This window comes from Muscardinus avellanarius (assembly GCF_963383645.1).
Source record: "Muscardinus avellanarius genome assembly, chromosome: 7".
Classification (NCBI taxonomy): domain Eukaryota; kingdom Metazoa; phylum Chordata; class Mammalia; order Rodentia; family Gliridae; genus Muscardinus; species Muscardinus avellanarius.
In genome coordinates, this window is record NC_137793.1 from 67,431,088 (window position 1) to 67,455,678 (window position 24,591).

At 36.9% G+C, this 24,591-nt stretch overlaps 1 protein-coding gene across 3 annotated transcripts in view; it reads right to left on the bottom strand.

Moving 5' to 3' along the window:
• Positions 1-24,591, bottom strand: part of DISP1 (dispatched RND transporter family member 1) — a gene marked incomplete at its 3' end in the record, with an annotated part of 72,876 nt that overhangs the window by 4,379 nt on the left and 43,906 nt on the right. For all 3 annotated transcript variants that reach the window (XM_080699520.1, XM_080699521.1, XM_080699522.1), the window contains exons 3-7: positions 19,562-19,591; positions 11,701-11,824; positions 10,413-10,540; positions 9,996-10,093; positions 7,577-7,674 (exon numbers count right to left, since the gene is read on the bottom strand). In XM_080699520.1, coding sequence (XP_080555646.1) covers positions 7,577-7,674; positions 9,996-10,093; positions 10,413-10,540; positions 11,701-11,824; positions 19,562-19,591 — 478 coding nt within the window. The remainder of the gene's footprint in view (positions 1-7,576; positions 7,675-9,995; positions 10,094-10,412; positions 10,541-11,700; positions 11,825-19,561; positions 19,592-24,591) is intronic.

Below are 24,591 nucleotides of genomic sequence, written 5' to 3' on the forward strand. Positions count from 1 at the left end.
TAAGTTTGTTGTTTATACCTTACTCAGTCTAAAGTATATGATTATAGCAGTCCAAACAGACTAACATACAAACTGTCTAGTGAATAAAAAGTGACCCTGATATCAAAAGCACTGATGTCAAAAGTTATGAAAGATTCGGACTGGCCGGGGGTAGTGGCACACACTTGTAATCCCAGCATTTGGGAGGTGGAGACCAGAGGATCATGGTTTGTGGACAGCCTCAGCTACTTAGTGAGGTCCTTCACAACTCAATGAGACCCTGTTTCAAAACTAAATAGACTTAAATATAGGGCAGGGGTGTAGCTTGGAGATAGAATGCCCCTGGGTTCCATCCCTAGTACCATAAAAAAAAAAAAAAGATTTGGGCTAAAATTGTTTCCTGAAATATGGGTAAAAAGGGGAAATGGGCTGGAGGTATGGCTCTGTGGTAGAATGCCCCTGGGCTCAATCCCCAGCAACACACACACACACACACACACACACACACACACACACACACACACACATTTTCATTCCATAAATCAGATGAAAGTCCCTCTTCCCTGAGTAAAAAGAAGAAACATCTCCCTTCTCTTGAGCCTGACTAGAGACTTCTCTATGAAGAACCAGAGCTAAAGATGTCCCAGCCCTATTTTTCCTCATCTCTGTTTACCAAAGGCTGTCCCCGGGGAAGAAACTCCAAAGTTCAAAGAGGGTGTGAATATATATTTTTTTCTAGTAGGATTAAAAATACTCTTTGCCTTGATTAAACTAAGCTTCCACTGAAATGTTTTTTTAAGTAGAAAACTTGGCATAGATTTACTTCTTTGGAACTTGGACTTCTCTGAGAACCAAATTACTTATGATAACCCTAAACCCTGGTTATCATCTGTGATACTGCTGGGACTCATCTGTGTGACAAGGTGTAGATGAAACAAGACTCACTTTGTGCTGGGAACTTTCCAAATTGTGTGACCTGTATGTGGAGACTTGTTATACAGTTTTCTTTACTTCTGCATATGTTTGAAAGTTTTCATAATAAAAAGTCATTGTTTTTTATTTTTAAAGAGGCTTTATGAGAATAAAGAAAAATGAGCCAAAAGGGTTATTATTCAAACACTAAAATTCATTTTGATTTTTTTTCAAGTAAAATCATTTGCCAACTTTGAGAAAACCAAATCACTTAATAAATAACAAGGAAGCTTGGAATAGCATCTCTCTTGCTTTCATGGCAGATAATCAGTTTTACACAACAATAAAATAACATGAAAGCCCCTGAGGTCACTCTGGTGAAGGGAAAGAAAGGTAATGCAACCCTACTGTCTGAAAGTTTTCCAAGGAAGAAAACAAGTTGTATCCATTATAAAACCCACCATTAGCGAGAAGAAACATCTCTGTAGTTGCTGAAATAATTGAATGCTAGAGATAGAGAATATGATTGCCAGGTAAGATTGGAAAAGAGTGCACAGAATTCTGTCCTTAAATAATTTTTTCTGATAACAGAGGCTTTTAAAACATGTGTATATCTGACCAAAGATTAAAAGGTTGGACAAAGCTGGGCGTGGTGGCGCATCTTGTCATCCCTGTGCTTGGGAGACAGAGACAGGAGGATTGCGCAGATTCAAAGCCAACTACGCTGGCTTAAAATACCCTGTTTCCAGATATAAATATAAAAAACAGGTGTCTTGGAGTGTAGCGCAGACGTAGAAGGGTTTCCAGGAACCCCAGTACCACCAAAAAAAAAAAAAGGTTGGACATTATAAATACAAGTCAACTACTACTTTGATAGCTATTATAAAAAATAAATGCTAGTTAGTGGGCACTGGGGATCCAGTCCTGAAATCCAAAGTTGGTATTGTTTGATGTACAACCTTTGGAAAACTGTTTTCAAGGACTTAAGGGTAAGAAATAAGGCCAAAAAAAAAAAAAAAAAAAGAAGACATCAGGATTGGTACTCTCTACCTACTCTCAGTTGGATACTGGCATCCTGAATTTAAAGGAATGGAGCTCAAGGGATTGTCTATACTTCCAAGGAGTGAGGTCATATGTTCCCATCTGTCCATCCATTCAAAAAAAAAAAAAAAAAAAAACAGTCACTGAGTACCTACACAATATGGCCCTTGTCCTCAAGCTACTCACAGGGCAGCAGGGAAATGACACAAAAGGCAAGTTATAGCCAGGAGTTGTGGCACAGGACTGTAATCCCAGCTTCTTGGGAAGCCGAGGCAGGAGGATCACAGATTTGAGGCTAGCCTGAGACACTTAGCAAGGCCCTGTCAAAATAAATAAAACAAAATGGGTTGGGGTGTAGCTCAATGGTAGAGCACTTACCTAGAATGTAAGAGGTCTTGGGTTCAATCACTACTACTAACAACAACAACAACAACAGCAGCAGCAACAAAAGATAAATAATCATAATTTACTGAATTATGTGTGAGGACTTACAGAGACCTGCAGAAGGAGTGTTAAAGTACGTCAGTGTGGCATGTCAGGGACATTGAGGTCATTTGTGACTGAAATAGATAATTACAGAGGCATTTTCATATGGTAGGGTTAAAGAGATTGGCAAGTAGAGATCTCTTCATGTGGAAAGGGGTTATATTTTGTCACATTTTTTGGAAGAGGAATTCACTAGAGTAATTTCAAAATCTTTGAAGTTTATAAAAATAAAAATGAAGTTTGTGAAAGCAATTTCTTATAACTTTCATAAAGAATGAAGCTCTTTTAATTCTAGTTCTTCACAAATTAGATGTTTTGAAGAATCATGTTGCTTATGTGGTTATAACATATCTTTGCACACTTCCCTAGTTAGATAGTCACAGGGGTGGAGTAGTCTTAAAGTAGGGGGTAAAGAAAGAAAAGAAAGAAAGAACCAGCAGAGTTTAAATGATACCCTAACTTTAAAAAATACTGGCTGTTAGAGATATTTTAAGAAGCTAAGAAAAGAATAAAGAGAGAAAGACTAAGCCCTTAATACCAGATTCAGCAGACTGCTGGACTTTTCTTCCCTGTAACAAAGTTCCTCACGTTTTAAAAGCTGAGGGGGAGGTTCAGCAGAAAAGAAGAGGTAATGTCTCCACAGAGATTTTAAAAGCAGGGATCAGAATATGTATTTCTGGGCTTCTCTAAGCTTCAGGAATATTCTGTCCACAAAAATTACTCTGATAAGCCTGGGGAGTCTCAGGCACCAAATTCCAAATCCTTTTTACAAGTTGAGTCCTCTGAAGAATAATATGGGTAAAGGGTTTCCTGCAAAGCTGGGCGTGGTGGCGCACACTTGTAATCCCACTGCTTGGGAGGCTGAGACAGGAGGATTGCACAGGTTCAAAGCCAGCCTCAGCTACTTAGTGAGGCTCTCAGCAACTTAGTGAGACCCTGTTTCCAAATAAATTATAAAATAGGTCTGGGAGTATAGCCTAGAGGTAGAAAAGCCCCTGTGTTCTACCCTCAGTATCACAAAAAGGAATGAATGAATGAATGAATGAATGAATAAATAAATAAATAAATAAAGGGTTTCCAGCAGAGTCAGGATTAGAGAAACACTCTTCTGGTTGCTAATGCCAGTGTGTCCTGTGGGATATCAAAGGACAGACAGAAGAAAGTAATGAAGAGGATCAGGGGAATCGACTGAGGCTCCTGCTGAGCACCTAAGAAGATGAGCATTTGTTAGGAGGCAGAAAACAGCGTCAGAAGCAGAAGCCATACACTTTGAAGACCTATGTCTCTCTGAATCATGAGTACAAGTGGCATGTAATTTAAATGGAATCTGGAGTTTTAACTAAATGTCCTGTAACACAGGCAAGAGACAAGTGAAACATCTGGCCCCACTGAGCTACTAGGCTGATTACCAGGTGTTTTCTGGCGTAGACCTACAATTTAGCTCTTTTGCTCTGCCTCATTTGGTTGTGTGTCACTGAACTTAAGAGGAGTTAATAATCAAGTGTTTAAGTACAACAACCAGGATTATGGGGGTACTGTCAAGGGGTCTCAGAACACTGCTCAAATCACCAAAACACATAAAAATCCTAAAAGAGGCTTGAGATGGGAAACATGAAAAAGGTGTAATAGTAATCTGAAAGCTGACCTGTCAAGCCAAGTTATTACTTAGGTTGAATTACCAGGTGAATAATATATTATCATTATGAGAAACATTTATTATTATTGTTCCTAGAAAAGAAAGATGTTCACAATTTGTAAAACAGTGTTAATTTAGAAAGTTAAAATTATAACCACACTTTTTTTTAAAGTCAGGCTGGCCTCAAACTCACAATTCTCCTTACCAGAGTCTCAGGAGTAGCTCACAATACCTAGCCATATAAGCTGATACATTTTAAGGCAGATCATAAGGGTCTTGATTGCCCTTGTTGGTGAGGATCTATAACTAGCCAAACCAACCATTCATTCAGACACATGTCTTGGGTCTTTTCTCAGATTCTTACAAGAAGACCACGACATGACTTCTCTTCCCAAATAATTGGCAAAGTGTACTGATATGATCTTAGTTGATGAACTAGAAAATATTTTGTCCTGTTCTTGTCAGGGATTATAAACTTGAACTCATAACTGTCTGATCCTATATTGTGAATCCAGTGGAGAGAAATATTCAGACAAGTGCAAAAACACTTCAAATGCACCAAGCCAAACCATTAGGAAGCCACATATTTAGATTCATTGTTTTAATCCTTTGATAGAAACGTTTTTGCTATAACACTGTTATTAGCCTACATAAGGTTTGTTTTACAAATCAGTTGAAATTCAATATTGCTATAACTGTATATAACATTACATTTCTTTTACAAAGACTATGGAGAAAGTCCTCCTGCCCTAGAATGAGGAAAAGCAGGGATTGTTTTTAATTTATTACACTATCAGTGACTTGCCACTGATTGTAAAGTTCTTAGCCCACTCCCTCTAGCTGCTGGGATGTTAGAGACATATTTGCAACTTACCACCAGCAAATATAGAAGATTATAGGGTATGCATTCTTGTATCTTAAATCTCATCTTAAGCATTATTATTTTTTCTTCATTATTTTCTCCTTATGTAATTTGTTCAATTTGTTTATCTTATCATTTGTATCTACCTTTTTGTAAACTATCTCAGTATGTTGATTTTTATCACCTGACACCCATATACAAATAGATGAAATAATATGATGTTTTCACTGATGAAAGTTATCATGATACAGTACTGTTTACTGGTTTTTGAATCTTTGAGGCCATCCAGAATCTAACACATACTCATGGAATTGCTACCTGTTTAAAACAACAACCAGATACTTATTCCAGGCCATGTTGACTGAGTTCTCTGAGAGGGAAATGGCATATATAAAACAAAACAAAGTAAAAATGAGGCAAGGGGTATCTTCATCATAGAGGCATGTGGCGGGTAGGGGCAGACTCTGAACTTTGACTTGGTTGGGTTTAAATCCTGGATCTGCCACATACCAAGTGTGTGAACGTTCCTCATCTACAAATGGATAAATATTGGTATTTAGTTCATACCAATGTTATATGGATTAAATAAAACAATTCATCAAAGTATCTAGAACATTTTGATCAATGCCTGACAAATATGAACTATTAATTATTTCAGTGAATTCCATTTCTTTGGAACCTACAGGGCAGGGCAGCTCTGAAGACCAATCATAGGTGGGATGAGGGGTAAAAACTGTAGAAGTCAATGAAGTGCTCTCACCCAGGGAGTGACAAGAAAGTAAGCAGACTGCTTAGCTTCCCTGAGCTACACTACTCCTGTTCGTAGGTGTTATAAATCCCAAAGTCACAGGCCCATTGTGAGTCATGCATAGTACCGAGCATAAATTCTCACACATAGTGTCATACATATCTACTACTTTAGAGTTAACTTTCTATATGAGAAGTGTTGAAACATACAGCTAGGAGAAATGCATTCACAGCCTCCATTTAAAGACCTAACAGCTGTGGAAGAGAAGAAAACATGGTTAATAAAAACTGTCCACTGATGGAGAAGCTTTGGTTGCTTGTGACTTTGGTCTATTTAGAGTTGGATAGAGAAAAGGTGGCAACGACAGTCTAACCAATGGGAAAGTCATTTTTAAAATATACAAAATCCACGCCGGGCGTGGTGGCGCACGCTTGTAATCCCTGCACTTGGGAGGCAGAGATAGGAGGATCGCGCAGGTTTGAAGCCAGCCGCGTGCGCTGGCTTAGGAGACCCTATTTCCAAATAAAATGTAAAAATAGGTCTGAGAGTGTAGCCCGGAGGTAGAAGGGCTTCCAGGAACCCCAGTACCACACACACACACACACACACAAAAATATATATATATAACTATATATTTATATATAGTTATATATATAATATATATAGTATATAGTAATATATATAGTTATATATTTAATATATTTAGTTATATATATAGTTTATGGTTTAATATATAGTTATATATTTAATATATTTACATATATTAAATATATATTTATATTTATATATATAGGAGAATGCATTTCTCCTAGCTGTATGTGTATGTGTATATGTATACACACACACACACACACACACACACACACACACACACACACATACACACACACACAAAATCCTCTTAGAATAAAAAATGTAGTACTCAGGAGACCTGAGACCAACTGACTAGTTGATGTGGGTAAGCTCCTTAGTTCTTGGAAGGTACTCATGTCATCACAATGAGAAGTCTGGGTGACTTCTAAGAGTCCTTGCTAATTCTATTCCATTAAGACCCCATTGAAGAATGGGGGAGTTGCATTGGGTCAGCAGGCTAGCTCTCAGCAGGGCAGATGATTTGATTCTTAACTAACCAGTGATTTTACATTTTAGAGTTATGCTAAGAACATAATGAGCTCCTTGTCTGTCTGGTTGCTATGCTTGGATAGGTCCATCAGTGATATCAGACAGCAGTTTCTACTTGGAGAAACTGCCTCTGAATACATAAAATTGACAGTTCTTCTAAGCCCAGGGGCTGACTTAATGCCTTTTAATGTTGACATCTTTTTGGCACTGGAGAAGATTAAAAGAGGAAGTGCCTATCTTCTTGCATCCTGGTATCTTCTAACACAGCAAGGTATTTGGAGTTTCGGCAGTCTGGATTGGATCACTATATTTATACCCTTTGATGTCTCCTTCCCTGGCCTGTTCCCTAAACTCTCCTTTGAGATCACTGGTTTAAATGACCCATTGGCTGTCAGAGGCACAGATACCTAATTGCAAAATTAAGATGCTAACAACTGCCTGAGGAAAGAAGGGAATGTAGAAAACAATAAAACTAGATTAGAACAGGGAGAAAATGCAGTGTAATTTTAACTGTTTTCCTAAAAAGCTGTGAAATGACAGAAAAGACCAACATGAAGAGAACATGAATGGCAAGGAGAAAGAGTTCTTTATTAAGAAAGAGAGTACATTTTAAAGATAAAGAAACATGAGGACACTCTGATCCTGGGATCTGATAGAATGCAAAGCTGGCCTGCTACTGTTTACTTTTCAGTAGGTAAGCCTCTGATTAGACACTGGGGGCAGCGGTAAAAGAAGCTTCAATAATACAACCTTATTTGTGCTAAACAAATTTTAGTTTTATTTTACATACCCTGGAATTATCTACATTGCACATTGATTTAATTGCAGGTAAATTCCATAATGTCTCCCCTCCTGCTGAAGTAAATACTATTCTGGAATATCGGTCACCTGGTAATATAAAAAAAAAAGAAAAGAAAAAGGTTTATGAATTATTCACTTAGTTCATAAGACTCAGAATTTAGAAACAATTCAAAGTGGAAAACCACAGAGAATTCATTAGTGGAAGAGGGTTCTTTCCAGGATGAATTTTTTTTAAAGCTATAATATTGTTTTAGCTTAAATCCTTTGTCTATTCACTACATATTAAAATAATAATAAATCTATAACAAATCTATTTCTGATCTGATTGTAATTAAGAAAAAAAATATGTAAGAACTTTCAGCAGGAAATTAACTGAATGCCACTCGTAATTTCAAAACACATCTCCATAATGGTATATAAAGTTGAAGAATGATCTATTAGGGGGTATCAAGAACATATGATAAGGATAATCTCTGGTAGCTAACTATAGAGTAGAGATGACAGGTGGTCAATTTAAAAGTCCTTAAAAAACACAGTACAACTAAGTGCAGGATGCTGCCACAGATGCATGCCATATTCTGGTTAAATGTATGGCCTTTGTGGTATGCTGGAGTTGGGAAAAGTATTTTGAAATCAGATTAATATAAACTATGTTTCTCAATAAGGGAGGTATGTGATATGCTGGAAGGAGCATGCATGATTTTTGGAGTCTAATCTTTTTGTATCCAGGTCTTGCCATTTATTTTCTGTGTGACCTTATGCAAGTGACATCTTCTCTGAGTCTGCTTCCTCATTTGTAAAATGATAGCAGCATTTATCTTCAACAGTTGTGGAAATTAAATGAGATAATGAAAAACACATGCTCAGAAAGTATTGGCTTTGTGTCCTCAGTCATTAAAATATTTAGTATGTATCAAAGTAGATTTATTTTGTTACCTAAAATGCCCAATTGTACTAATGAAATTATTTGACAAATTCACTTTAAAAAGCCTTATTACAAAGAATTTTCTTACTCATGATCTGAAAATTTCTTTAGTAAATTATTGTCTTTATCAGAAAGCTATTGTCTTATTTGGGGAACAAAATCTGCCTTGTGAAAACAAACATTTCATTCACAAAGAGCCATAGTGGCTTTAGCCAAGATAGAAATGTACTGAAGACTAATTACTTAATTTGTGACTTCTCTTCCTGGTTTAAGATATTAACTAATAGGTATTAGTTAAGTGATAATATAATGCCTTGAGAGAAATAATGTATCCAGAACATGCAACTAACCAGAGTTCAATTTTTCTAATATGTTTTCAAAAGAAGAGACAGAAAATAAAACTCATTTTGCTTCTTGAGATCAGTATAAGATTCTTCCTAAGCACTTACTTTCTACTACTATATAGTGAAAACAGTGTACAAAATAAAGACCCTGAGACTTGGCAAGATCTAGAAATATTAAAGATCCCATCAGATCTTCTAATAAGACAAGAAAACTCATATTGAAGAGGGCATTTTAAGAACAACAAAAAAGGCTAAAACTAAAGAGATTTAATGTTAATACCCAATCAGAAGCTGTAGTTCTCTACAACTCCTCAGTCCTAATCATGGCAGGAGATCAATGTCTTCCATAGTCATCTTCATTTCCTCTACACCTTGTGCTCCTTCTTCCCTGGCACCTGTACCCAACCTTACTATGTTATAGTGAATTTAGTTTAATGAGTTTGCTGCCAATATTTAGAGATCTGTTATTCCATACTAAAATCAGGATTTCTGACCTATGGGAGGCTCTTGAGACATCAGGGCCCTTGCTTCCTCAAGGCCACATTCTGCTGTAGTTAGGCTGCAGCTGGCTTCTTTCGATGGAACGGGTGCTCTTCAGTGCTCCACTATCACCATCAACCAATCTTCTTCTTCACTCATACTACTTGCCAGGCCCTGAGCATTCACACTTTGAACCTCTGGACTTTATCTTGCTCATCTCTCTATTTTTATTGCTAAGTTCTTCTCTATTTTTATTGCTAACCTTATACAGAAGGTTCTTAATATGCTTTTTGAATAAATTAAAGCTTAAATTTTTTGAAAATATGATTGTTTCAGGGCTTAATAAAAATATATACTCATAATTTGGTCTAGAAATAGTATGCAGAATTTGAAAATTTGGGAAAGGTCAAGAATTTTATTAGAGTCATCTCTTCCTTAAAGATGAATTAAATCTTTTCTTAATTTTTATTGCAGATGAATTCTGACTAGTAGTTGACTAATCTAGAAAATAAAAATATGTTTTAGCTAGAATCTATTTAACTACAAAAGGAATAGTGAGGTTGTGTGACTGGCCACACACTGTTTTTATTATGTTATCATTTTCTACCTTGAATACTAGGAAACTTCTCAGGGGTTTGTTCATAGAGGAGGCCACTCACTTGGAACATCGCAGAAAAAGCTGTCTTTATGGAAGTTCCAGTCCACTTCTCTTTTCTCTCTTTCAAAATGGTCATCTGACCACCTATCATCTCGGTGGCTGAAATGGAATAACAATTTCATCTTCAGTAACATTCTAGCTATTTCAAGGCTGATAAACATACTGGTAATTGTAGATTCTCAATGTATAACCTATTTAGCACTGGGTGTTAGGTTGGAAGAATTAATATAAACAATCAACATTGTTTTTTCACTTCTGAAAAAAAGAAAACCTCACATTTCATCCTATTAAAATGAAATAATATAAAATAATCCTAAAATCTGTGGCATAAAATTTTTACCTTTTACCTATTTGCTTACATAATATTTAAAGAATTCACTTAGCACAGTTTGTCTAAGTTTATAAAGTAAATGGTTACCTTTTGGCTTGTTCATCTGCATATTTAAAAGGATAGTTTGCTAGCGTGGCTTTGTATCCTGTATTTTTCACCATGTTATTCCATGTGACCAGCCTCTGTCCTATTGCAGTCCCTCTTGGTTCAAAACCCTAGGGCAAAATATTTAAGTTCCCATTAGTGTATTTCATTTCAGGCTAAATATAGTTATAATAACAGCTTGGGAAAGTAATGTCAAAGTGATATATGGTTTTCAACAGAAAATGCAGACATTCCTCACAGCTACTCTAGAGGTAAACGGCATTAAAACAAGATGACATGATAATGATCACCTATTTACTGTGACAAAATAGTATGATTCTTTTTGCAAACTATGTTGAACATCCCACAAAGGAAAGAAAGAACTTGCAACAATGGTGAGACTCTATGTTAAAACAAAAAATAAAAAGGGCTGGGGGTATAGTTTGGAGGTAGAATGCCTCACACACATACACACACACCTATCTTTCTAATTCATGCTTAAGCATTTAGTAAACATTTATTTTTATCTTATAAAATTATGACCAAATTAAATTATGTCATGAATGTTAGTATTTTACAAATAACATATAATTATTTTTAATTACATTCTTCTCTATTCTACTGTAGAAGGAATACTTACTTAAAAACAGACACTAGCCAGGGATGATGATACACACTTAAAATCCCAGTATTTGGGAGATTGAGAAGCTTGAAGTTAGCCTCAGCGACATAACAAGACCATGTTTCAAAAAAAAAAAAAAAAAAAAAAAGGGCTGGGGATATAGCTCAGAGGCAGAATGCTCTTGGGTCCAATCCCCACTACTACTGCTGCTGCTGCTGCTGCTGCTGCTGCTGCTGCTGCTGCTGCTGCTACTACTACTACTACTACTACTACTACTACTACTACTACTACTACTACTACATTAAAAACAGACCCTGCTATTTGTTAGTAATACTGAAATTCTTTTAACTTCTTTTGAAAAAGAAAAAAGACTCCTAGTCTTAGAGGCTTTATGGAAATGTTTTTATAATATATTGCTTTTTATCTTAAACATGGAGAAAAAATTTTCCAGATTTTTAAGGGTGAGGAAGTTTTTTGACTTTTTAAAAACCAGATAAAACATACCTTTACTTTTCAAAAAGAGAGTTACATACTTACTTGTGGCTGAAAAAGGTTTTTAAATAAATGGGATATTAAATAACAATACAGCATGCAATAAAATACTTAACTCATGGTGGCAATTTTAGGGTAAAGAAAGCAGATAAATTCTACAGGCTCAGTTCTCCTTACCAGCAGTGGGTCAGAGAAGTCAGGAAGCTCTGGTACTAACACTCCCACCAAGGCACAGACCACAATGAGCACGGTGCACATACCCAAGACCACCACGGGCCAGTCGGCTAGCAGGGCTGCATAACTAGGAAAACACAAAGAAGGCCTCTTAGAGCAATGCAGAGTGTTTTTGCCACCTAAGAGAACAATATGTAATTCTTCATATTTTAGATGTACTATAAATATTTACCAATAAAAGATTTAATGGGATTGTAAGTACTTATATGTAATTGTTGTAGAAAGTTAAAATATCATTATCACAAAAATATCATTTTTGTGATGAAGTAGCAGTGGTCATATGCCACAGACTACTGAGAGTCAGAATAATGTCTGTATATGAAAAATTATATTTTATATCTAGGTCTGAAAAGAGAAGGTTAAAAAGCCACATTTTATAAATTTAAAAAATGGTTAAGAATCTTCTCCAGCCTCCTTGAAGTCCCTTCAAGAACTCTTGTTCCTGTATTATTTTCTTTTGCTGTATCTTTATCAGTTCTTTTAAAGAAATCAAAGCTGGGCGTGGTGGCGCATGCTTGTAATCCCCGCACTTGGGAGGCTGAGACAGGAGGATCGCACAGGTTCGAAGCCAGCCTCAGCTACTTAGTGAGGCTCTTGGCAACTCAGTGAGACCCTGTTTCCAAATAAAGTATAAAATAGGTCTGGGAGTATAGCCCGGAGGTATAAAGCCCCTGGGCTCCACCCCCAGTACCACAAAAAAAAAAAAAAAGAAAAAAATCAGGTTTATGCAGTATAAATCTGAAAAACAACCAAACCAAGCACTTCCTAAAAGCCTGAAGCTTTCCTCTAAAACTACAACAAAACCGGGCGTGGTGGCGCATGCTTGTAATCCCTGCGCTTGGGAGGCAGAGACAGGAGGATAGCACAGGTTCGAAGCCAGCCGCACTGGCGTAAGAGACCCTGTTTCAAAAATATAAAAATAGGTCTGGGAGTATAGCCTGGAGGTAGAAGGGCTTCCAGGAACCCCAGTACCACCAAAAAAAAAAAAAAAAGAAAAGAAAAAAAAGAAAACTACAATGAACATGCCGGGGGTGGTGGTGCACACTTGTAATCCCCACGCTTGGGAGGTGGAGACAGGAGGATTGTGCAGGTTCGAAGCCAGCCGCACTGGCTTACGAGACCCTGTTTCCAAATAAAAAGTATAAAAATAGGTGTGGAAGTGTAGCCCAGAGGTAGAAGGGTTTCCAGGAACACCAGTACCACCAAAATAAATAAATAAATAAATAAATAAATAAATAAATAAATAAATAAATAAATAAAATAAATAATAAAATACGTCTGGGAGTGTATTTAGGGCAGATGTCTGCCCTACTTAGTGAAGTCTTAGTCCCTAACACAGTGCCTGGTAGAAGGTACTGGGGAAATATTTACTGGGTATCTCTCACCCTTCCACTCTTCAGCTGAGGCTTGGCTTCATTCTCTTCCCAGGCCTCAGAAAGGTCTCTCCATCACCAATTCCACCCAATCCCTTTCTCCCAGACACCCTTCCCACGTCTTTGACTGAAAGAACCATTTCTGTATCTCTTCTGTAATGTACAGGTCCACGCCTTATTTTCTTTACAATTTCAGGTTTGAATATGAACTGAATATTCAATAAGAGCTGACTAACCTAACCTTTTCCTAAACTGCAAAATCCACCCAGCTCCCTGGGCATGATGGCACATGTCTGTAATCCCATTACTTGGTAGGTGGAGACAAGAGGATTGTAAGTTTGAAGCTGGCCTCAGCAATCTAGCAAGACTCTCAACAACTTGGTGGACCCTGTTTCAAATAAAAAATAAAATACAGCTGGGGGTTCAGAGGTATATCTCAGAGGTAGAATGTCCCTGGGTTCAATCTCCAGCACTTCCCCACCCCAAACACACATACAAACCACACCCAGCAAAGTTCTATTTTCTTGAATCGAGGAGGAGGAGGAGGAGGAGAAAACCTAAAGCATTTAATTTGCAAACTATTGCTCTCAAATTCTCAACAATGATGGCTCTTTTTCTGTTGTGATGGCTACTTCTGGTTCATCTGAAATAGGTTTTTTACTCATGTTTGTGAACTATTTTTTCAAAATAATGCTAGCAGTTAAGCTGGTGGCTCTATATGTCTGAAAAAAAGTACTAAGAATAGACTGCTGATTTTTTAATTCTGTTCTCTTAACTTTATAGATTTGTGGTATTTATTTCAAATTCTAATTTTAATAAGGGAATTGCAATATAACATAATATGCTTTAAGTGACTCACATAGGCATTTTCACTGCTATTCTTTTAAAGTAATTTTACAAAAATAAATAAATGGTAATAGGCTACACTTATTGAAGTGCTGGTTGCTCTTATGACTTACACAGAATATCATTTCATTAATTCTTACATCCATTTCATGAGGTAAAACTGAGGCACAGCCAGGCAAAAGAACTTGCTCAAAATCATAAAACTTGGAACCTATTCTGATTCTACAGTCTGGCTCTTAACCCCCAGAATGTTATTTCTTTAAACACAAGAGAAACTAAAGACATTAGTAATAAGTAACCTTATTTCCACAAATTTACAATTAAAAATTTCTAGCCCCACCAAGACTATATTTCTCTATGCAAAGCCATACCGACCCACAGGACCCTAAGTTTATACATTATTCACCTGACTGTAAATTCTAGATTTAAAAATTATTAAGGAAAGATTATGCTAGGTAAGATAAAAATAATTCTGAATGCAAAAAAAATCACAATATGCTGACTAGAGTTGTTCAAATGTAAATACCAAGTGGCCAGAAACTTTAACATTTCTAGAACACACCTCATGCAATAAATATTCTGCTTAATTTCCTCCTCCGCCAAATGCCAACTAAGATGAAGCAATAAATGCTTTGTTTCAGTAGCACATTTGAGACTTTCTGCTCATTGCTTCGACTTAAAAATTATATTTCGACCACCTTCTCCTTCTCCTTCTCCTTCTTCTACTGGGAACCCAGAGGCATTCTACTTCTGAGCTATACCCTCAGCCCTATTTTATTTTTCTATTTTGAAACAGGGTCTCACTAAGTTGCAGAGGGCCCCAGTAAGTTGCTGAGGCTGGCGGGTAAACCTGAGATCCTCCTGTCTCAGTCTCTCAAATACTGGGATTACAGGTGTGCACCACCACACCAGACTCATTTTAGACCTTTAAAATATCAGCCCTGCAAAATGAAAAGGCTTCGGGCTTATATAATAATTCATTATAGTTAATTTTAAATGGATCATTATTTTTATCAAATGAAGCAAAAGTTCTGCATTTTTAACCTTCAAACATATTAGCAATAGAGAGCAGAGGGCCCCAAATTGCTTAGTTTCATAATGGGGCTTAATTTACCCTTATAATTTTTATTTTGTGTTCTTGAAAAAGCTGCACACATATGCATAGAAACCTTAAAATCCTCTTTCAATAATTGCTTTTCTACCCTTTGAAAACATTTGGTTTTCATTTTACAGTGCTGCTATATACCAAATATGTGCAGTGACTCCATATGGAAATTTCATGGCATTAGTGACTTTACATTTCTTCCAAACACATTTAACCTGACTATATTACAATTTCATTTCCTCACCCAGCAGATGTTTCACATGCTGGCCTTTCCTACAGACAACTGCTCACACTTAAGAAATGGAATCGCCACCTTGAATATATAAAGCACTCTGAGGGGAAACCCAACTATTTTAAGTAAATTTTACCCAGACAAGTATTTTTCTTAAACATCACAAAATTGCTAAGAGTATTTCTGCTCCTCTTGCTAAGATATAGCATCACTTTGGGCTTTACATGGAAAGAAAAATTTCATGTATAATATGAAATCCAGACAATGGCTGTAACAGCAAGATAAACATCTAATAAAATTGGGAGAAGTAAAAGGAAATTTAAAATGGCCTATAAATCTCACCACTCATATATATATATATATATTCTCCCACTAATTTCACTTCTGGTGAGTCTGGGTTCAAGGTATTTTAGAGAATAAATAATAAAATACTATTTTCATTGAAAAGGGAACCACATGTGCATTAGACTTTTCAAAAAGAATACTCCTACTGTAAGATGTCCTTCTGCACACCAAATGATACTTGTGTTTTACCCACCTGTTCTAATTTTGGCAATAGGTAGTACATAAATATAATTGTAAATTCAGTCTACCTCTATAACACCTGGCTTACAGCATGGAGTAAGTGCGCAGTGAGGGCCTGGATGGCAGTTGCCCCTGAGGCCCTGCTGCTCTGGCAGCTGCTGAGATGAGGGCCAGAGGCACATCTAGGATACTGCTGTGTTAGTGTGCACTTCAGCTTTCCAACAGTTAGGCTGCAGACAGCAGATATCTGAGGGACCCAGCTTTCTATAGAATGCAGCAGCTGTGGGGAGCTTGAAGACACTGGGTATGCTGTGGTGTGAGTTAGTAGCCATACTGCGGGGCACCCTGGTCCAGGCTGTTAACTGCTGTGCTGGCTGGTATCCGAGGGGGAGCCCCTCACTAAACTCAGAGATTCTCGGCCACCTTACTATTGGTTTACTTCAGAAAAAAAAATCAGAAATAACTGTTAAGGCAAACTGTCTTACAAGGCCAACTTATGCTCAAGTGACATTAAATGGAGGTCTATTTTAAATGGGTCATTTATATTCAGTAACATTTCTACCATAAATATCCCTCTTTTAGCATACAAAAACTTTTCCTCCCTCTTTGCTACCTGTCTGAAAACTTTCTTCTTTCTCCCTGAGCAGAGAGCCATGCCTTACAAAGGTTAAGTGTCACGAACCTGAAGCCTCCTTCTCCTGATCAATCACCTAAACCTCAACTCTCTGGGTCACCTGTCACCCTTGCCTCAGGATTCCTCTGCACTGCCCATATCAACCATCTCTTTCTGGTTCGCACCTTCTTAACTTGAGCAATATTTAACTTTTAGCTATCCTCCCTTCTTTCCTAAAACTCACTCACTCTCTCTCTCTCTCTCTCTCTCTCTCTCTCTCTCTCTCTCTCTCTCTCTCTCTCACACACACACACACACACACACACACACACAGCTGGGTGTGGTGGTGGTGCACACCTGGAATCCCTGTACTTGGGAGTCTGAGACAGGAGGCTGAGAGGTTTGAGGATAGCCTCAGCAAGTAGTGAGACTTAATCAAACTAGCAAGACCCTGTTTTCAAATAAATAAAATTGATCTGGAGGTGTAGCTCAAAGATAGAATGCCTCTGGGTTCAATCCCTAGTACCAAAATAAATAGAATAAGGTCTCACTAAGTTGCTGAGGGTCTGGCCTTGAACCTGTGTTCCTCCTGTCTCAGACTCCCAAGTACTGGTATTACAGGTTTGTGCTACTATGCCTGGCTAAGACTTCTTAAATATACCAATCTAATATCAGAGAGAGAAAAAAAGAGATTTTTAATATATATTTATTTACTTACTAACTAAATAACTAGCAGTACTCGGGATTGAATTTACTTACTTTCTAAGTGGTAGAGAGGATTGAACTCAGGGGCATTCATTCTATGTTGAGCTACAGTCCTATTTTACTTTTATTTTGAAACAGGGTTTTGCTAAGCTGCCAAGGGCCTTGCTAAATTGTTGAACATGATCTCAAACATGAGAGCCTCCTGTCTCAGTCTCCTAAGTACTGGGATTATAGGCATGTGACACTATGCTCAGTGAATCTTCCAAATATACAAGTTTTAGTTATCAGAGAAAGTCCTTATTATTTCTAGACATGAGGAATTTTCTTCTTAATTGACACACTTACTTGCATATATCTTCCTTTTATCTTTTTTCCTAATTTTTCCCCACAAAAATGAAAATAGAACTAGATAAAGATTACTATGTACATAGAATAGAGTAGAATATTATTTAGCCTTAGTAAGAAAGGAAATTCTGACATGTATCAGTACTTGAACACATTATGTTAAGTGAAATAAGTCAGTCACAATAAAAACAAAAACTATATAATTCTACCCACAAGAGGTATGTAGAATGGTCAAATTCATAGAATCAGAATGAGTTACCAAGGGCTATGGGAAAAGAAAATGAGGAGTGAGTTTAATAAGCAGAGTTTCAAGTTTTGTTTTGTTTTGTTTTGTTTTGTTTTGTTGGTACCGAGGATTGAACCCAGGGACATTCTATCTCTGATCTATACCCCTAGCCCTATTTTTTTTTTTTATTCTTTATTTTGAAACAGGGTCTCACTAAGTTGTGGAAGGCTTCACTAGTAGCTAAGGCTGTGTACAAACCTGCTCCTTCTGTCTCAGCCTCCCAAGTATTGGGATTACAAGCATGTGCCACCATGCCCTGCTGAGTTTGTTTTATAAGAAAAAAAAAAGCTCATCTTTTCATAGAAATAGACAAGGTGATGGCTGCAGCAATGTGAATATACCTAATGTCACAGTATTGTACTCTTAAAAAAACAGTTAAAATGGTGCAGTTTGTAATCCAGTACTTGGGAGGCTGAGACAGGAGGATTGTGTTTTCTAGGACAGTCTCAGATACTTAAGCCCTTTGCAACATAGTGAGAATAAAATATAGGGCTGGCATGTAGCTCAGAGGTAGAATGCCCCTGGGTTCAATTCCCAATGCTTCAAAAAACAAAAAATGGTTCAAATGAGCTGGGCTTGGTGGCACAGGCCTGTAATCCAAAGCTTGGGAGGCTGAGACAGGAGAATCACAGATTTGTCACCAGCCTCAGCAACTTAGCAAGGCCCTCCACAACTTACTTAGTGGGACCTTGCTTCAAAATAAAAAAATAAAATAGGGCTGGGTATGTAGCTCGGAGGAAGAATGCCCCTGGATTCAGTCCCCAGTACCACACACACAAAGTTTAAAATGTAATTTTTTGTGAGTTTGTGGTACTGGGGATGGAACTCAGGGGAATTTGACCTCCAAGATATACTCCCAGCCCTATTTTCTTTTTATCCTTTATTTTGAAACAGAGTCTCACTGAGTTAAAAAGAGCTTCACTAAGTAGGAACTAAGGCTATTTTTGAACCACAATCCTCCTGTCTCAGCCTCCCAAATGCTGGGATTACAAGCATGCACCACCACACCTGGCTCTAAAATACAATTTTACATTTTTCTACAATCTAAAATATTTTGTCTTAAATTATATTTTATATATTTTTACCACATTTAAAAATAAAAATTGTTTTACATGGAATGGGAGTTTACTAGTTTTTATGCAGTATTTTTATTCTAAAGAGATGAGAACTTCAGAGTTTGAAATTATCAATGTTTGAGCTCCTTTGGCATAGGAGTTTCTTTTTGTCAGGTTTCTCTTATTTTTTATTTTTTATTGGTGCATTATAGTCATACATCTTAATGGGATACAAGATGGTAGAGGCATACATGCACACATCACTCATTTAGCCCTTCCCCAATTCCCATCCCGTTCCCTCCCCTCTCCTTCCTTCATATGTTTGGCTTAGTGATTGACTTTGATATGTTCGTTTGATATGTTTTTCCCTCTTCCTCCTCTCGTTCCCCTCAGTTAGGTTGCCTTATTTGCTCATCTATGGATTCTCCTTCTTCGTCTAGAGTTTCTCCATTATGCTGAGATTAGTCAGTCACAAAAAGTGTTTCTTAAATGTGGAATCACAGTGTAAAGGCCATCTGATGAGATAATGCTTTTGTAAAAAAAACTGTTATTCATTTAAAATTTTCTGTACTGAAAAGATAAACCTTAAAACATTTCTACATATAAGGTAATACTATCTTACTCTTGGTAATGCAATTTTTAGAAAGGAAAATGGACAACTAGAAGGAAAAATCTTGCAGCTAAGTTTATTATTTAATAAGATAACAAAATTACTTTACCTTTTTGGTAACTTGAAAGGTCTGGATGGTCTGAAACAAAAGGAAAGAAAAATGATCAGAAACAGGCTTTACCACTCCTGAGTCCCATTTTCCTGATGAAATCCTGGTCACTGCACAGTGGGGTCCAGAATCTATAGTTACCAGAGTTCCTAAGCTGCCTCACAGTAGGATCCTCATCCTCAACTCTCCAAAAGAAACTGTTTCTTTACTTATTAATATTCCCCCTCCCCAACACTTTTCAAAAAACATGACATCAATACTTCTTGTACTAGAAATATTCTATTTTCTCTTTAAGACACCAGCTGCTCTTCTTTCAATTTCTTAGTATCTACTTCACAACCCACTCTAACAAGAATGAGCTTGTATTTTGAATCCTGTCTTCCCCATACCTTGTGTTATTATTCCCTCTCATCCTTTTCACCCTGCCACCTAAATATAAAAGGAAAATTTGCTAAAGAAGCTTCAAACTCAGTCACAACTTCTAAAGCCTTCATTTCTACCAGGTAATTTTTTTCTATCTACCAGCCCATAGTTAAGTTTTTAATATTTGATGAATGAACAAAATCTACTGCTCACGTTTCAGTATTCCCATGTACAGTGGTTCCCACTTGTAGTCCAAAGACCTCATGAGAGGTCCTGAGACTCTTTCATGGGGATCTATGAGGGCCGCCCTTTTCACTGCAAAAGGTTGCACATTCTGTCTGCTATCTTCTGGTAAGTCAAAATTCAAAGAGATTTACAAAGATGTGAAATGATACTCATTTTGCTAAACTTCTTAAAATGTATTTATTTTCAAGAAAATATCATTAATTAATATACAATAGATTTAATATTATCTTTAGTGAGTTAAATAAGTAATTTAAAATTTCTCAGTTTCAATTCCGATGTGGTATAAATTATCTATAACCCATATAAATGAGAGCTCTTTGGAGTTTCTCAATTTCTGAATGTGTAAAGGATTTATGAGATCATAAAGCTTGAGAAGCACTTTAACAACATATAGAGGGTATGAGAGTATTTGCTGACTGAAAAGATGGTTTTCCTAGCTACATACCTTCTCCTCACTGGAAGTTTTCTGTCAGCTGGACCATATGTAGAGGAAACAAAATGCAAGCATCTGTCTCCTAGCTTTTTTACCTCAAGCTCTTACTCTTTTAGTAGTCCAAACCATCCTTTGGAATTTCTTAAAAATCTAAAGTTATTTTTCTTATTTCTCCTCTCCACTTCCATTTCTAATATATGTAGAAAGAGAAATGAGAACTCATTTGTGTTCATATTTTACAACTTAGTATAATGTATGGTCCTCCATCGATGTCAAATTAGTTTTGCTGGATTAATAAATGATCATGTTATTTTGCTCCCCATGCTTGACAGCTTTGAAAGCACTAGAGAATGAATAAAAACAGCAAGAAGCTAGAGGCATAAACATCAACACAAGTAAATTTATTTTTATTTTCTCTTTGTTTCTCTGTCACATATATGCAAGTGCGCACATGCACACACAGGTTTCAGCCCACTCTCATCAATCCTAATCTCCTTTACCATTTACTAAACATTTTCCCCTTTCATGTGTTCCTCTGAATCCTATGGTAAAGGCCCTCTGGCTCAGTGCTATGGGAGCCATTAGTTTAGATGGTTAATCAGAAAGGTTAAAGTGAGGAGTGTAGCAAAATAGTGACTGCAGGACACAGCACATCTCAGTAGCTGAAACAAATAAGGTTCAACTATTGAAAAGGCAGCATCTATACAAGCAAAATAAATACAGCTTATGAACCAAAACAGAAACAGGAACCATGGCAGAAGGAATCGAATAATTCTGAAATGCAAGATACAGTTCAAAAAGCCCAAGCATGTGACTGACCTGCTGTGGACTGGCTGCTGATGCCATCGTGGGCTACGGGCTGCAGGCCCAAACCATGAGCCGAAGTGTGACAGCCTCAAGAAATCCAGGTATATAATACAAGTGCTTGAAAGTGGCCACAGACCTCCAACATCTTAAGTGGCGAGTGACGCCCAAGCCAAAATCCCATGTGCTCACCAAAGGTGGCACTCACAGTGGCACAGCCCTCCAGAGACCCAGAAGAGGACCAGGTAACCATGTACGCCCAGAAAAGCCTCGGGATCCAGTAGCACAACACAGCAAGCCTTCCCAGACCAAGGCATCCAGGTAATCGTGTGTGCTCAGAGAAGGGAACCAGTGGGCTAGTCCAGATAGAACCTCCAGAGACACAGGAAAGGTGTTCAAGGTGCGGTACCTGCACAAAGTCACAGGGGTGTGTGCCAAGTCTATTAGATGCCCTCTGCACAAAGCTGTCAAAGGCAAGAGAGGAAATCATGCAGAGACTGGGTTTAAAAGCTGACGATAGAGTACAGAGCAAATAAGAGACATTGGAATATATTCCAGAATCTACCAGTAATCAGATAAACAAATATTATATGGGCCCAGCCCCATATTTATAAATTAGTAGAAATTTTTTGTTTGTTGTCTTTGTTCTGTTTTTGTTTTTTCTCTTTTCTTTCTTTTATTATGGTTTTTTGTTGGCTTGGTTGTTTGTTTTATTTTGTTGTCTAACATAGTCGCTAGTTCTTTTTATTTTAGTCCTTTATATTTTTCTTTACTCTTCTCTTTCTTAGTCCTTTTTTCTTTTATTTTTTGCCTTCAAAGTATAATTGTTAGCTTTTGTATCTTGTTTTGCTAATTTATTCATGTTTATTTGCTCCTTCCCCCCATTCCTTTAAAAAAATTCCTCACACTAGCCTATCTACTCTCTTCCCTCAAAACTTTATTTTCCCTTACTGTTTCTCCATGTTTAATATTCAAGGTATTTCATATCTCCATACTTAAATACTCTACTAACTACAAGAGTTCTATTATCGAACCTTCTCTCATTCTCATCCAGATACTACATTATTATATTTAAATTATTATTCAACCTAATCATATCTTCTACCTTACCCAAATCCTGTACCCATCACCCCAGCTCCTTCCCCATTACCCAATCCTTACCACTGGAAAAAGCACTGCTTACCTGCTGATACCTCTGAATTCCTACTACTAAGATTGGATTAGACATAATAGCCACAAACGATGGAAAGACAACAGAAAAACAGGCCTGAGAACCTTGAAAATATATAGGCCTGAGAACTAGGAATAATGAAGAGACAATGAAAATCATGCATAATGACCTACAAGAAATGCAAGAAGGGGAATTCCAAATCCTGATCTACAAAATGATAAAAGGCTTTAAAACAAGTCTAGAGGAAATGAAAGAAGAAACAGAAACACTAAGAAAGAATCAGAAAGAGGTCTGGAATGAAATGAAAGAGTCAATAAATGAAATGAAAATAGCAATAGAAAGAAATAGATGAAATGGAAAGTAGAATATCACTGTTAGAAAACAGTTCATTCAAAACCGAAAACACATTCAACAGCATATATGTCATTAAAGCAACAAAACCTAAACATCCAACAACTATGGGACAATATGAAACATCCTAACTTACAGATAAAAGGCACTGAATAAAAGATAGAGATACAGACTAAGGGCACTCGTAATCTCTTCAGAGAAATAATTTCAGAGAATTTCTCAAACATGGAAAGCGACTTGGACTTACATGTTCAGGAGACATACAGAACACCATTAAGACAAAATCAAAGAAGGACCTCCCCACGCCATGTAATAATCAAAATGACCAACACAGAGGCCAAGGAAAGAATATTAAAAGCAGTGAGAACAAAAAAGAGAGGTGACATCTAGGGGGAAAAGAATAAAAAGCACCCCAGACTATACAACCCAAGTCATGAATACTAGGAGAGACTGATGTGATCCAGACCCTGGAAGAAAACAACTTCTAACCAAAACTCATATATCAAGCAAAACCAATATTCAAAATTGATGGAGAAACAAAAGTGTTTCAAGATAAGCAGAATCTCAAAAAGAATCATGAATTCAAAGCAACACTAGAGAAAATACTTAAAGAAATAAACTATAAAGAAGAAAAAAGAAGCAGACTTCAGAACCAAAGAAAAGATGAAACTGATCAGCAGGGCATCTAAGTAAAGAAGAAATAACAGGATACAAAACAGAAGACAGAACACAAAACGACAGGAAACAAAAATCATATTTCAATAATAACTCTGAACGTCAAAGGACTTAACTCACCAATCAAAAGACATAGACTGGCAATGTGGATTAAAAAACATAATCCAAATATATGCTGTTTGCAAGAAACTCACCTTACAGTCAAAGACATTCACAGACTGAAAGTAAAAGGATGGAAAAAGATATATCATGCTAATGGAGACCAAAAATGAGCAGGGGCAGTAACGCTGATATCCAACAAAACAGACTTTCAGCTGAAACACATCAGAAGAGACAAAGCAGGGCACTTTCTTTTGTTAAAAGGAACAATCTACCAAGAGGATATAACGACAGCAAATGTTTATGCTCCAAATGTGGAGGCAGCCACATTTGTAAAACAAACCCTTCTGGGACATCAGATCTCAAATAGACCCAAATACAATAACATTGGGAGACTTCACACACCTCTCACACCACTAGATCGATCTGAAAGGCAAAAGATGAGTAAAGACTCTTCAGAATTATAGAAAACTATAAACCAAATAGACCTAATAGACATATAAAGAATATTTCAACTAGGAACAACAGAATACACATTCATCTCAGCAGTCCACACACCTTTTCTAAAATAGATCACATCCTGGGCCACAAAGCAAACTAGCAAATTCAAAAGACTTATTATAATTCCCTGAATCTTTTCAGACCATAATGGAATGAAAGTAGAATTAAAAAACAGGAAACCCAAAATAAACTATTTAAATACATGAAAATTGAATGATACACTATTGAACGACGAGTGAGTAAGATCAGAAATCAGGGGAGAAATAAATAAACTTCTGGAATTAAAAGAAAATAGAGAAACAACTTACCAATATTTATGGGATACTTTGAAGGCAGTTTAAGAGGAAATTTTATAGCATTGAGTACCCACATAAGAACAGAGTCGAA